This window comes from Homarus americanus, unplaced genomic scaffold, assembly GCF_018991925.1.
Source record: "Homarus americanus isolate GMGI-L3 unplaced genomic scaffold, GMGI_Hamer_2.0 scaffold16430, whole genome shotgun sequence".
Lineage (NCBI taxonomy): Eukaryota > Metazoa > Arthropoda > Malacostraca > Decapoda > Nephropidae > Homarus > Homarus americanus.
In genome coordinates, this window is record NW_024729259.1 from 5,838,421 (window position 1) to 5,851,802 (window position 13,382).

The 13,382-nt window shown below is 46.6% G+C and overlaps 1 protein-coding gene across 1 annotated transcript in view; it reads right to left on the bottom strand.

Annotated features, from left to right (window-relative positions):
- The window catches only part of LOC121866468 (sodium-dependent dopamine transporter-like), a 71,587-nt gene that overhangs the window by 13,645 nt on the left and 44,560 nt on the right, over window positions 1-13,382 (bottom strand). The window contains exons 2-6 of the mRNA XM_042366174.1: window positions 4,922-5,278; window positions 4,572-4,703; window positions 3,609-3,831; window positions 2,160-2,293; window positions 340-479 (exon numbers count right to left, since the gene is read on the bottom strand). Coding sequence (XP_042222108.1) covers window positions 340-479; window positions 2,160-2,293; window positions 3,609-3,831; window positions 4,572-4,703; window positions 4,922-5,278 — 986 coding nt within the window. The remainder of the gene's footprint in view (window positions 1-339; window positions 480-2,159; window positions 2,294-3,608; window positions 3,832-4,571; window positions 4,704-4,921; window positions 5,279-13,382) is intronic.

Consider the following 13,382-nt stretch of genomic DNA (forward strand, 5'->3'; position numbering starts at 1 on the left):
GTGTGTGTGTGTGTGTGTGTGTGTGTGTGTGTGTGTGTAGGAGGGTGATTGGTCAAATAACTCAACTCCGATCTTAACAGGTTCCAACGTAAACTAACCTAACCTAACTTCTGATACAATCTTAAACCTGATATTATTGACATGAGAAATATCGTATAGAGAAGAAGAAGAAGAAGAAGAAGAAGAAGATGTTTTCTCAAAATAAACTAAACTGCTGTAAGGGATCGTAAGTGAAACCTACAATAACTTGGATATATTTTGCCATGAAAATACAGTCCTAAATAATACAATACTTTGGGTGATATAGAGTACAGTACCTAGTGAGGAAGAGTACAATACCTGAGAGTTGGAGAGAGCAGAGATGGATGGCTTGATATAGTAGAGAAGACCGTCAGCCGCCCCCGGGAGCAGCGCCCCTCGTATGAGCAGCAGCGTCAGGATCACGTAGGGCATCGTCGCCGTCACCCAGACTACCTTACCTGCGACAACAGACCTCACATGGACACTGTTTACTATAGTTACCCCTTAAACCTGGACACTGGACACTGTTTACTATAGTTACCCCTTAAACCTACGACAACAGACCTCACATGGACACTGTTTACTATAGTTACCCCTTAAACCTGCGACACCAGACCTCACATGGACACTGTTTACTATAGTTACCCCTTAAACCTGCGACACCAGACATCACATGGACACTGTTTACTATAGTTACCCCTTAAACCTACGACAACAGACCTCACATGGACACTGTTTACTATAGTTACCCCTTAAACCTGCGACACCAGACCACATGGACACTGTTTACTATAGTTACCCCTAAACCTACGACAACAGACCTCACATGGACACTGTTTACTATAGTTACCCCTTACACCAGACCTCACATGGACACTGTTTACTATAGTTACCCTTAAACCTGCGACACCAGACCTCACATGGACACTGTTTACCCCTAAACCTACGACACCAGACCTCACATGGACACTGTTTACTATAGTTACCCCTTAAACCTACGACAACAGACCTCACATGGACACTTAAACCTACGACAACAGACCTTTACTATAGTTACCCCTTAAACCTGCGACACCAGACCTCACATGGACACTGTTTACTATAGTTACCCCTTAAACCTGCGACACCAGACCTCACATGGACACTGTTTGCTATAGTTACCCCTTAAACCTACGACACCAGACCTCACATGGACACTGTTTACTATAGTTACCCCTTAAACCTACGACAACAGACCTCACATGGACACTGTTTACTATAGTTACCCCTTAAACCTACGACAACAGACCTCACATGGACACTGTTTATTATAGTTACCCCTTAAACCTACGACAACAGACCTCACATGGACACTGTTTACTATAGTTACCCCTTAAACCTGCGACACCAGACCTCACATGGACACTGTTTACGATAGTTACCCCTTAAACATTCACTCGAGGACAATTTTAAATGAAAATCTCAAAGACCCCTTAAACCTACGACAACAGACCTCACATGGACACTGTTTACTATAGTTACCCCTTAAACCTGCGACACCAGACCTCACATGGACACTGTTTACGATAGTTACCCCTTAAACATTCACTCGAGGACAATTTTAAATGAAAATCTCAAAGAGGAGTTCAAAAAAATAACTTGGAGGAGGGTGGGAAGGGAAGGAAGGAGGAGGGTGGGAGGGGAAGGAAGGAGAGGAGAGGAGGATGAAGAGGAGGGGAGGTGAGGTGAGGTGAGGTGGCGAGAAAATACCAGAATAAAGTGAACTATGGCCTCTTGATTCTAACCCAATTAAATCCTTTTACGTTTTCATGTTATTCGATTTCTAAATGATGAATTTTTTGTTTTTTCAAGATCGTAACTAAATCTGCAACTAGTACTAAGGATTCCCACGAGTATCAACCAGTATTTAGTCTTAGGTAGAACCGACAGGTACTCAGTGACGAGCATCTAAGACTCAGCTACTAACAATTATTAGGACTCAACAACTAGGACTCATCAAAGGCCTGCTAACAACTAAGCCTAAGAATGTAGCGACTAGTATTCAGTGAACTAGAACTCAGCGACTACAACCCAGGATTCTGTGACTACGACCTAGAATTCCGCGACTATGAACTAGGACTCAGCGACTAGTGACTCACCTGAGGACTTGACGCCCTTGAAGAGAGACAGGTAGAGGATGAAGTAGGTAATGAAGCCACAGAAGACCAGGCTGGGCCGAGGAGGACCCAGGTCGTCGAAGCCACCACTCTTGTCCATCTGTAGTACCACGTAACTGAGGGTGAGAGAGGGGTGTGGGGGGTGAGAGGGGTGTGAGGGTGAGAGGGTGTGGAGGGGTGAGAGTGTGTGAGGGTGAGAGAGAGGTGGGGGTGTGGGGTGAGAGGGGTGTGGGGGTGAGAGGGGTGGGGTGGGGGTGAGGGGTGTGAGGGTGAGGAGGGACGTGAGGGGTGTGGGGGATGAGAGGGGTGGGGAGGGGTGTGGGGGGTGAGAGGGATGTGTGGGGGTGTGGGTGAGGGGTGTGTGGAGGGTGAGAGGGTGTGTGAGAGGGGTGGAGGGGGTGTGGGGGGTGTGGAGGTGAGAGGGTGGGGGGTGTGGGGTGAGAGGGGTGGGGGGTGAGGGTGGGGTGTGTGAGGGGTGAGAGGGGTGGGGATGAGAGGGGTGTGTGAGGGTGTGGGGTGAGAGGGTGTGGGGGTGAGAGGGGTGTGTGGGGGGTGAGAGGGTGTGGGGGGGTGGAGGGTGAGGGATGAGAGGTAAGAGACGAGTATGAGAAGGGAGGTGTAGCTGTTTACGTGGTGGTGGTGGTAGTGATGTTGTGTGACGTGGTGGTGACGTGTCAGTGACGTATGATAAATTTAATTAGCGAGAGATTAAGGCGACCTCTTGAACCTTGTGTTGTTTGAGGAGACGAACTTAACTTGAAGGTTAGTATAGGTCAGGATACTTTACTGCTACTCTCCCCCCCCCGCTCTCTCTGTGTGTCCGTTTGTCTGTCTGTCTGTCTCCTTTACAACCCCTCACCCTAAACACTCTTATCCATCCTGTGTTTTATTCAATTTTTTTTTTTTTTGTTTTTATCTGTCGACTTGTCTTCATTCCTTCCTTCCTTCCTTCCTTCCTCGAATTTTCCTTCCACACACCTCCCTCTCTCCCCCCCCTTCATCACCCTCCCTCCCACCCATTAGTCTTCCCCCCACACACATCGCCCCATACGCCACATACTTGAAGTTCTCCACTAGAGGAAGAATTAGACCTGTGTTCCTCTGAGATGACTCTCTCTCACTAACACACACACTCTCTCTCTCTCACACACACACACACACACACACACACACACACACACACTCTCTCTCTCACTAACACACACACACACACTCTCTCTCTCTCTCACTAACACACACACACACACACACACACTCTCTCTCACTCAACACACACACACACGCACACACACACACACACACACACACACGCACTCTCTCTAACACACACACACACACACTCTCTCTCTCTCTGTCTGTCTCTCTCTCTCTCTCTCTCCTAACACACACACACTCTCTCTCTCTCTCTCTCTCTCCCTCTCCTCCACTTACTTGAAATATTCCTCAGAAGGAGACATAAGACTGGAAGAGTTAGGGCGAGGCTCCTCGGAGGTGAGGCCGTCCCAGCAGTTGTCTGTGTTCCAGGTGTGGTTACAGGAGGTCCAGGGCAACTCGTAGCTGAAGGAGGCGTACACGAAGTGGAGTGACCAGGCGATGATCACGTTGTAGTAGAAACTGACGAAGTAAGCCACCAGCACCGCGCAGTAGCCCACACCTGCCGGGGAGGTGACCCAGTGAGAAGGGGGGAGGGAGAGTGGGGGTGAGGAGGAGGGAGGGGAGGGGGGGAGAGGGGGAGGAGGGGGGGTGAGGAGAAGGGGGAGGAGAGGTGGGGTGAGGGGGAGGGAGAGTGGGGGAGGGAGGGGAGGGAGGTGGGGGGAGGAGGGGGAAGGGAGAGGGGGGGAGGAGGGGGAGGGGAGAGGGGGAGGGGAGGGGGAGGGAGAGGGGGGAGGAGGGGGGGAAGGGAGAGTGGGGTGAGGAGGCGGGAGGGAGAGGGGGTGAGGAGGCAGGAGGGAGAGTGGGGGATGAGGAGGGGGGAGGAGAGGGGGTGAGGAGGAGGAAGGAAAGGAGTTGGGAAGGGGTATGGTATTGGGAGGGAGGGAGGGAGAATAGGAAGGATGCAGGAAGGAGGGAGGGAGGAAAATGGCAGTAAGGAGGTGGGAGGGAGGGCAATGAAAGAGAGAAGGAGAGTGAGAGGAATAGTATGGATGAGTAGGGGAGTGACACGGTGAGATTGATAAAGAGAAATTGACGAGTGTGTGTGTGTGTGTGTGTGTGTGTGTGTGTGTGTGTGTGTGTGTGTGTGTGTGTGTATTTTCTGCCTCTGGAACATCAATTGTTTACATTATTATTATTGGAGCTACACATATAAAGTAACAACTCAAGTAGGGTATTATAGCACGTGTGGAGTGAGAGCCCTGGGTGTGGAGTAAGGGCCCTGGGTGTGGAGTGACATACCTCTGAAGAGGGGACAAATTTTCCACACAGTGATGGGTCCCTGACGGTTGTACTGGCCCAGCACCAGCTCCATGAAGAAGAGCGGGAGGGCCCCGAACACCGTGATCAGGAAGTAGGGTAGAAGGAAGGCACCTGCGGGAACCAACACGATAACAGTTATGGACGACACATACTGTATACTCCTTCACTCAGGTTGTAAGGCAAGACTCGACCTTCAACAAAAACAGTTAATAGGTTTAATATTTAATATACTGTAAATCGGTATTAATAAACAAAATTATGAGCTGAGATCCGGGATGTTTGGTCACACAATAGAGTACTCCAGTGACCTGACCTGGTGCGGCACTCACCTCCACCATTACGGTAACAGAGGAACGGGAAGCGCCACACGTTGGCCAGGTCCACGGCGAAGCCGATGATGGAGAGCAGGAAGTCCATGGACTTTCCCCAGGACTCTCTGCCGTCGTCGACCACATTGGTGAGGGCTGGGGGTGGTGAGGGGCCCGGGGGAGCAGTGGGGGCTCCAGGGGCGGCGGAGGCGGCTGTTGGGGTGCGGGGGGCCACCGCAGCAACAGGCACGCTCTCCCCTCCCACTGAGCCGTCGGCGTCTGGGGTAGGCTTGACGAAGGTGGCGTCGCCAGCCAGGGGGGAGGCGTCAGTGATGGGCCCCCGCGGGTGGGGCAGGATCCCCGCCACCCGCCGCTCACCTGCACGGAACAAAGGGATGGACATTAATGATAAGTAAGTTCAGTATCTTCACCAGCCTCTGTATCGTATAACTTACACCACTACATGTTATCGTTATACTGACGGATCACATTTATGGGTCACCTGAGGAAAGTCAATTATTCCCTGGTAAACTTTATTAGACCAGTAATATGTCTAACAGGAATGACCATCAGCTCTTTGGTTTGTTTACTTTGTTCAGTTACTGTGTATTCTTCACATTCATCACAACGTTGTGTTTATTCTTCTACTCCTCGATAATCCACATATCAATTAATCGCAGACGTCAATTATCCGCAATTTCAGTCATCCCAGAATACTATCCGAAATTTTGTCAACGTTTAAAAGCCCAAACAGTGTACACCTGCCACACGCCTTACGAATGGTGAGTGACCACGACCAGCCAAGAGGCGTTAAAAATCAGTGTCCGCTCAGCTATAACCATAAGATAAAAGATGCGGTAAAGTGTATGGTTCCCTCCACAGTACTACACACTGGTAAACAAAATCCATTGGTCACAGGTTCAGGGAAACTAAGATGTTTTGTGGGTTTTAAAAAGCAATTGAAGGGTAAACCGGTAAATGAGTCTAAACATTTAATACAAACGTAAGAAAAAATAAATATTGTGGCCTTTCGTTAGGTACATCATCATATCCAGCAGCGTGATGCAACCAACTTTCCCTGTGTGGCTTAATTACTACTATTGTGTATGGGTCATGGAACACCCTCATATGTTTAATTGATACTTTATGTGTAATTATATCGACTGTGATTCTAGTTAGTCTGTACATGGAGTCCAATAATAATAAAAGTTCGGTTTTCTTCAAGAGGTTCTGTCCCACAGCCTCGGTAAAGACTTGTGTGTTGTACCGTACTTGTATATTTATATTGTTCGAGACACAACTCACTCACCGGCCTCTGTAATGTGATCCTTATCATGACTCCTGCTACTTAAGTCTGTGTTCGTCAGTCATCTCTCTCACCCAACCACTCCCCTCAGCCACTTCTCACTTCCCCTCATTCACACCACCACAATGGGGGGAGTGAGGGGAGGGCGTGGGTAGAGGCATGGAGGGGAAGGGAAGTAGGGGGAAGGCGTCGGAAGGGAAGAGCCAAGAACTACTGTGTCTGGCATTCGTCATTCTTGTCTGCAGAGTGACTGAGAGAGCAGTGTGTTGGGACGCTCAAGTTGTTGTGTATATTTATTTTATTGTGGTTGTTGTGGTCGTTGATGTGGTGTGGTTTGGTTGGAGTGTGGTTGTGTGTGTGTGTGTGTGTGTGTGGTTACATTGTAGTTTGGCTGTATGTGTGTGACTTGTGTTTCTGATCTCCGGTGAAATGGAAGATGAGATATACACCTTCAGGCTGTCAGTGTTACAGTCTGCAGTTAGTGTGTTGCGTCTCTTTACATGGTCACTTGTAGCACCAACCCCTCCCCCTCCCCCTCCCCCTCCCCCCACACACTCTTACAAGGAAACACAACACCAAAGACTTCATACTCTCATTATAGCCAGGAAGGTTTATCGTGGGAGATGTTTTGTTTTACTTGTTAGATCCCTACAGTACTTGTGTATCAATTAACGCACAGGTACACTCTATAGAGGACTTACAGTACAGTACACTCTTGTGATGTGTGTACGGTGTAAGGTTGAGGTCACACGCACTCACTACACTGTGTACGAGTCCCAGATGAATGAGTGGCGACAGTAGATGAAAACATTGGCTCAGTGATGTCTGCTTACGCCTTTATTTTGAGAGCCACAACACCAGGTGCCGCCAGTGTGTATAACTGTGAGTTGGGTGAATACCAGCAGCCACTACCGAACTATTGTGTACTGAACTATGAAAACACTAAGATAAATTAGGCACAAAAGAAGATTCCAGTTAAATTTATTGTTAAGTTAATGACCAATGTTCGTCTAAATAAAGGAAAAACAGACATGGTAGGAATATGATTTGGGTGGAAGTGAGTGTGAGTCCTATAGACCTAACTGTAAACCAAGCCTCGGTACACAAGGAGGCAGGAGTACCCCGGGATCGAACAAGTGACCTTTAGGATAAGAGACAAGCGGCTGTATTCCCTTGGCCGCCGGATTCAATATAATACGGGTAACAATCCTAAAAAAAAAAGTTACTGAACAAATTAATAAAAGTTCAGCGGGAGTAGCACTGATGTAGCTCTCTCAACGGTGAGTGATGATGTCTTGTTTATAATAGAAACCAGAGAACGTGCTCACTGGCCGTGTTTGTTGACGTGCAGAACCAGTCGGAAGGATTTCGTTGATAGAGATCAGAAAATGTTTGATGAAGAACCAGGAGATAGTGAAGAGGTTGAGAGAGATCGACGACGATGGCTTAGTTAAAAGCTACCAAGAGCCTTAATGGTATTTAGTGCCAACGGAGTAAGTAAGTAAGTAAGTATTATTGTGATAACTATTTAAGTATAAATATAGCAGCTAGGAGCTGTACATTCACTCACATTTCTCTACCAGTCACACTGGTGCTTCACAATATTTACAAAACAGTACACTTCCATCAGTAGTAAATGCATCAAATTCCTTTACATATGATCTCAGCACTTCATTTTGGTTTCTTTGTACTTTCGGCATTTTCACGAGCAGCAGAAGAGAGTAGCTCCACACAGCAGCACTGCTCCTGACTGACTAACTCACTAGTCCAATGAGTCATGACCAGGTGTGGAAACGACAGATTAAAGCGACGTGACCTCACCTCACTTCACCTAACCACACCTCACCTCACCTCCCAGTACCACGTGTGCTCATTCAGTGGCAACAAAGAGATACTGCCAGATGAATATTTTACCAAAATATGCATTTATATGCAGTTATCTAGGTAATATGCACTTATCATAGAAATCACGGTAAAATATGCATTTGCAATGAAATATGCAAATGCAAATTAGTGCACGTAATCACCTTTGAATGTTTTTCAGTCCCTTTGTGTCAGTTTTCATAACACACATTTCTAAAGGTATTCTTCAGCTCACCGACATACGAGTACGAACCTTAGGAAAACACGGTATTCCCCAACCACTGGCTAATACACTTGTACCCCTCTGAGAACTACTACGTTAACAGTGGTCAGAAACTAACTTACACTGTACACAACGTAAATAATCATGGCGACGTACATACTGTATATAGGATGGTTAGTTACGATATGGTATATACAACCGCGACTTTTATGTTGAATATGTCCGTCCAAACCATGATATACAGAGTTGAAATAACTAGGCTTTACACGCGTCAATCTTATTAACATGTCTGCAGCAAGTCTGAGGACAAAACCAAAGTATTTTAAACTGATGCTTGAGAAGATACAAGTCCAGCTGTACAAGGCGCTGGTGTGGCCCGTGTTGGAGTACCCACACGTACCACTCGTCACACTCGGGAAGACCAGACTACAACAACTACAGAGCTTCCAAAACAAGTGTCTGAGGTCAGCCAGTGGCCAAGCGCCACCCTACCAGAAGACAGTGGAAACCATCCACCTGAGAAATAAAACAGAGGCCCTCAACGTCAGGTTCCATCGCCTAGGGAAGAAGGTTTGGGACAAGCTCCTGGACGACCCTCACAGCCCAGACCACCTACGCGGGGAATTGACACAACTATTACCAAATTTGGAAGCACGGCGAAAGTGCTTCTTGCTCTGCATGTGATCTCTACCACTATAAAGTCATGAAAACGTGATTCTAGTACCCAAAGGTGTACAAATATTCACCACAGACGTTAACTATAATAATGAAACGAAACCAGTAAGTGAGGACACATGTAAATATTGTACCTCAGAAACTAGTTCAACTTTAATAAAACTTTCCATATTCATAGCATGACAGAGTGGAAGAAAGAGGATAAAGACAACTGCAAATTTTCTACAACAAACGATTTTTTTTTGAGAGAGAGAAAGAGATACAGTCGCTGACACTTGCAGTAGCTGTGAGGTGGTAGGTGTCCACCTCCCTACTGCCTCCCTCGTGGATGCGGCACGCAGGGTGTCCTTTGTGACGCGGCTTTGACTGGGACCGACAATGCCAGGCTTCCTGCCCAAGACGATTCTCAGGAAAGACTCCTCCTGCAATAGTACCTTCCTCCCTGAGGGAGTCATGAAGCTACATCAGTACAGCACCGTCACTCCGCCACTAACAAGCCGTCAGTCATCCCGCAGACACTCTGCTTAAAGTGGGAAAACGTAGACAAGAGGCACAGAGTTTGTTTACACGGAACAATATCCACGTGGGGAGGGTAACAGTACGTCCATTGTGAAGGGTAGCGAGAAGATGAATGGGAGGGAGGCGAGCGTCCGGGAGGGCCGCCAACTGAGCATGAACTAGCCGCCCACCTCATTCATTATGGAGGCACCGGGCTCCGCTCTAGTTGTGGCGTAACCAGCGGCGTATTAAGATAAGCGCCATTAAAAGTGTTTGTTTAAGCACTGTCCGACATGATGACTGCCTCATTACCCGGGTGATTTAGAGACATTGACAAGAGCCTGGCGTCAGAGGTCTGCCAGGCTGTGCGCGACCCACTGACCTGGCCAAGCACAGTGACGCAGTATACGCCAGCCACCACTCGCGTTCCTTGTACTCCCAGTCGACTTATAAACAAACATTCTGTCCATCCTCACCCACAATAAAAAAAACCCACGGTAAGCTATAGCGAACACATTAACATTTGAAAAGATGAAAAAAGTGTATCAAGAAGAACAAGCTGTTGTGAAACTCTAGAGAAGAATTCCTGGACGTTGTCTGGTAATATGACAAGCAGATCAGTCGCGACAGCATCCTTGCATCCAGAGTGTGACGGTGTGAGAGCCATGACCCAGAATATGGCCTTGTAAAGGTGATCTGGGGAACAGTTCTGCGTGGTGTGAGGAACGATCACCAGGACACGTGTGCAAGGCTTGGAGCAACACAACTACGATGTTTCTGCCAAATAAGAAAACCTTTTTGTTTTTATTAAGATAATTTGATGGAAGTCAGTTCATGTATGCTCCTAATTGTCTGTTACATTTAAGACGTCAAGAGTAAAATTCTCGCAGGTACTTTAAAAGGGCAATGTCCGGTGGATTTGGCATCCTGTGTACCGCCGACAAGGCCGTGGGCTCGTTATACACGTCTTGCCACCGTTACTGCGTGGATGTCAGTCACACTAGAACAACCCGTTATAGTACATCCTTCTTTCCTCACACAGCCAAACTGTGCTCTGCCTGCTTCTGTGTTTCCATACTCATACAATGTCTTACTTAAAAAAGCTGGTTTTACGGCATCTTCGTGGTGTAGATTAATTTAGTCTCTTTCTCTTCTATTTTTAATTTCCTTTTAATTTTATTTTTTCGCCCCCATCCCCCGTTGTGGGTCGATGACCTGTGCCCGGGTGGACTATTCCCCGTAAAAAAAAACCCTGTTTCCTTTGCTGCCATCTTACCAAGAGTAACTTTGTATAATTATCTAGGAACAAGAAAGTGTGTTAGTACTAAGAATAAAGCTAAAGATAAAAGCAACAACTGTACCTGAACACCTGATACTGTACTGACAACGATAAGACCAATAACACGAAAATAAAGATCTCAAATTACGACAAAATCTTTAGAAACACAATTCATCAGATGCTTAATTAACAGACGAACACGAGTTACAGTCCAGTGTTTGTTGATGAGAGCCAGCGACGACACAGACACCAGACCAGAGAGGTGCGCCATTGAACCTCCCGGGTGAGATGGATGGCTCATGTGTTGATAGTAGAGGCAGAGAGAGAGACATTAAGTGCTCCTCGTGTTGTGTTGGGAAGAGGAATGCGGGAAGGTTGTTGACGAAAACTTGAGACTGCTGGAAGATGACTCAGTTGACAAAGAAGTTATTTTGCTGAATCATTTGTCGTTGGAGAGGACTAGTTGAAGCTGCCGAGGGTATCAATATACCTGAAGGGTAGGTGGAGTACTTATGAGAGAGAGAGAGAGAGAGAGAGAGAGAGAGAGAGAGAGAGTGACAACCACACACACACACACACACACACACACACACACTGCACTATTTCCGAGTAGAGTTTACCTTGCGGCAGAACACTCAAGGCTGGCTGGTACAGTAGGATGCCATGCCGTGAGAATGTTTTACACTAGATGACCCGAGCCGAGGGTAAAGACCAGCTGGTATAGAGAGTGTCGTGTGCCTAGTACAATGTCTGAAGGTACCTGTCGGGATGAAACAACACACACAGAAAGGTAACTAATAAACTGTGTGACTTTTCCTCTCTTACTCGTCAGTGTCACCTTATTATTCTTTGTGTCTCTATTTCCTTGTACTATTGCCTCTTCTCCACTCGTGTGTGTGTGTGTGTGTGTGTGTGTGTGTGTGTGTGTGTTTACAATGGTTTACATGCAGGTTCAGTGTTTAAGAGCTAAATACTATGATTATAGCCAATCATAAGTCATCATCATACAATATTCAAATGGGTGATGTGCAAAGACATTTCAGATTCGCCGCCGTTGCCTATACAGTACATGTGCTGGAGGGTAAGTCAACGCCCCCCCTTGACTCCCCCATCTCTCATTCATTGTTCGGTGCCACACAGACGTAGGTGGTGGTGAAAGGCGGCCAGACAGGTTTTCCGTGTCATATAGGGTAGTCTTTATGTGGTGGCGTGAGGATGGCCAGGCAAGACTCGGTAATGGATGAGTCATACCTCTCTATCTGATGCTCCCTCCTTACCATCTGGCCTCTTGTAGGGAACCCTTTACCTCTTTTTTGGACTCTATTGCCTCTCTTTCGGCGTCTTTACCACCCCCTCACAACCCATATCATGCCATTACGTATGATAGATGAAAAGGCCAGACAAACCCTGTGGAGTACCCCAGGGCAGGGACCTCCACACTGGTACCTTCCTGGTCTTCATATCGTTCTCAAAGTCTTCTCAATCTAGGTGACCGATTTTTATAAATTAACTCATCACTATTGTCTGTAAGTTCATGATGTGATAAACATGCAGCTGACCCAAGTGTCTGAATCTTTAAAAATTTAAATTTATATCATAATAAATTATACGCTACTGTTTACTTCTCCACAACTTGCTACCTTTGTCCACTCTAACGTGTGGCGTGGCTCACTCTCACTGCTGGACAAAACCAAACCTAAAGCCGGGTCCCTCATATTATTTCTCTCATGACAAGTGATCTGCTTTATCACCTTCTCTACCGCTACACCCACAGTCAACGTGAACATGATAGCCAGGCTGTCATCTTTTCAGTCCTAGCCGTGATACTTGTTCTTTATACAGCCACATCTACTCCTTATAAGTTTCCCAGAGTCAAAATTCATCATCAGTCACCTCCTTGTCTCCTCGCACTTCTCGTCTATGGAACTCCCTTCCTTCTCTCATCTTCCCACCGATCTACAACACAAAACAGATAATCCATTCAATCAACCTCTTAATACACATTTAAATCACGTGACATAAATCTCTTCCATTAGTTAATTCTATCTGTGAAGTTGTTTATAAGCGACCTCTGCCTTCATCACTCAGTACTAACTCTTCCTATGCCCTTCTAAAGTAATCTTCGGGTGAGGTAACACTGTATTGGGCCTCCTGCTTCATTCAATTTAATTCTTTACCCCAGAACAATCATGGAGAGACAATATAAATAATGTGCGGGAGTCACTTTTGATCCATAGTCACCTAAATGTTCAAAAGGATCCCCTCCCGTTCCTGTAGGCGATGTTCCAGCACTACAGTTGAACGTAACAAAGCCTCGGTCACAAATAACAATACACTCACTCACTCATTCTTCAGCATAGATTAAAAAATAGGACCGAGACTGTGAAGAATTTATATAAAGGCTGAAAAAGTACCTACGTAAATATTGTCAGGGAGCTGAAGTATAAGATGAACGGGATCAGAGAGCATTAGAGGAGACTGGATAAGAATTTAAAGATTTTGATTCAATTGATTATTTTCACCTTCACTTATCAACTTACTATATCCGTTCAGGCGGTCGGTCTGTACGTGTTACTTTATTACGACCTTCAGTGTCCAGTGTTATTGGAGGAGGAGGAACACGGAGTACCCGGAGAAC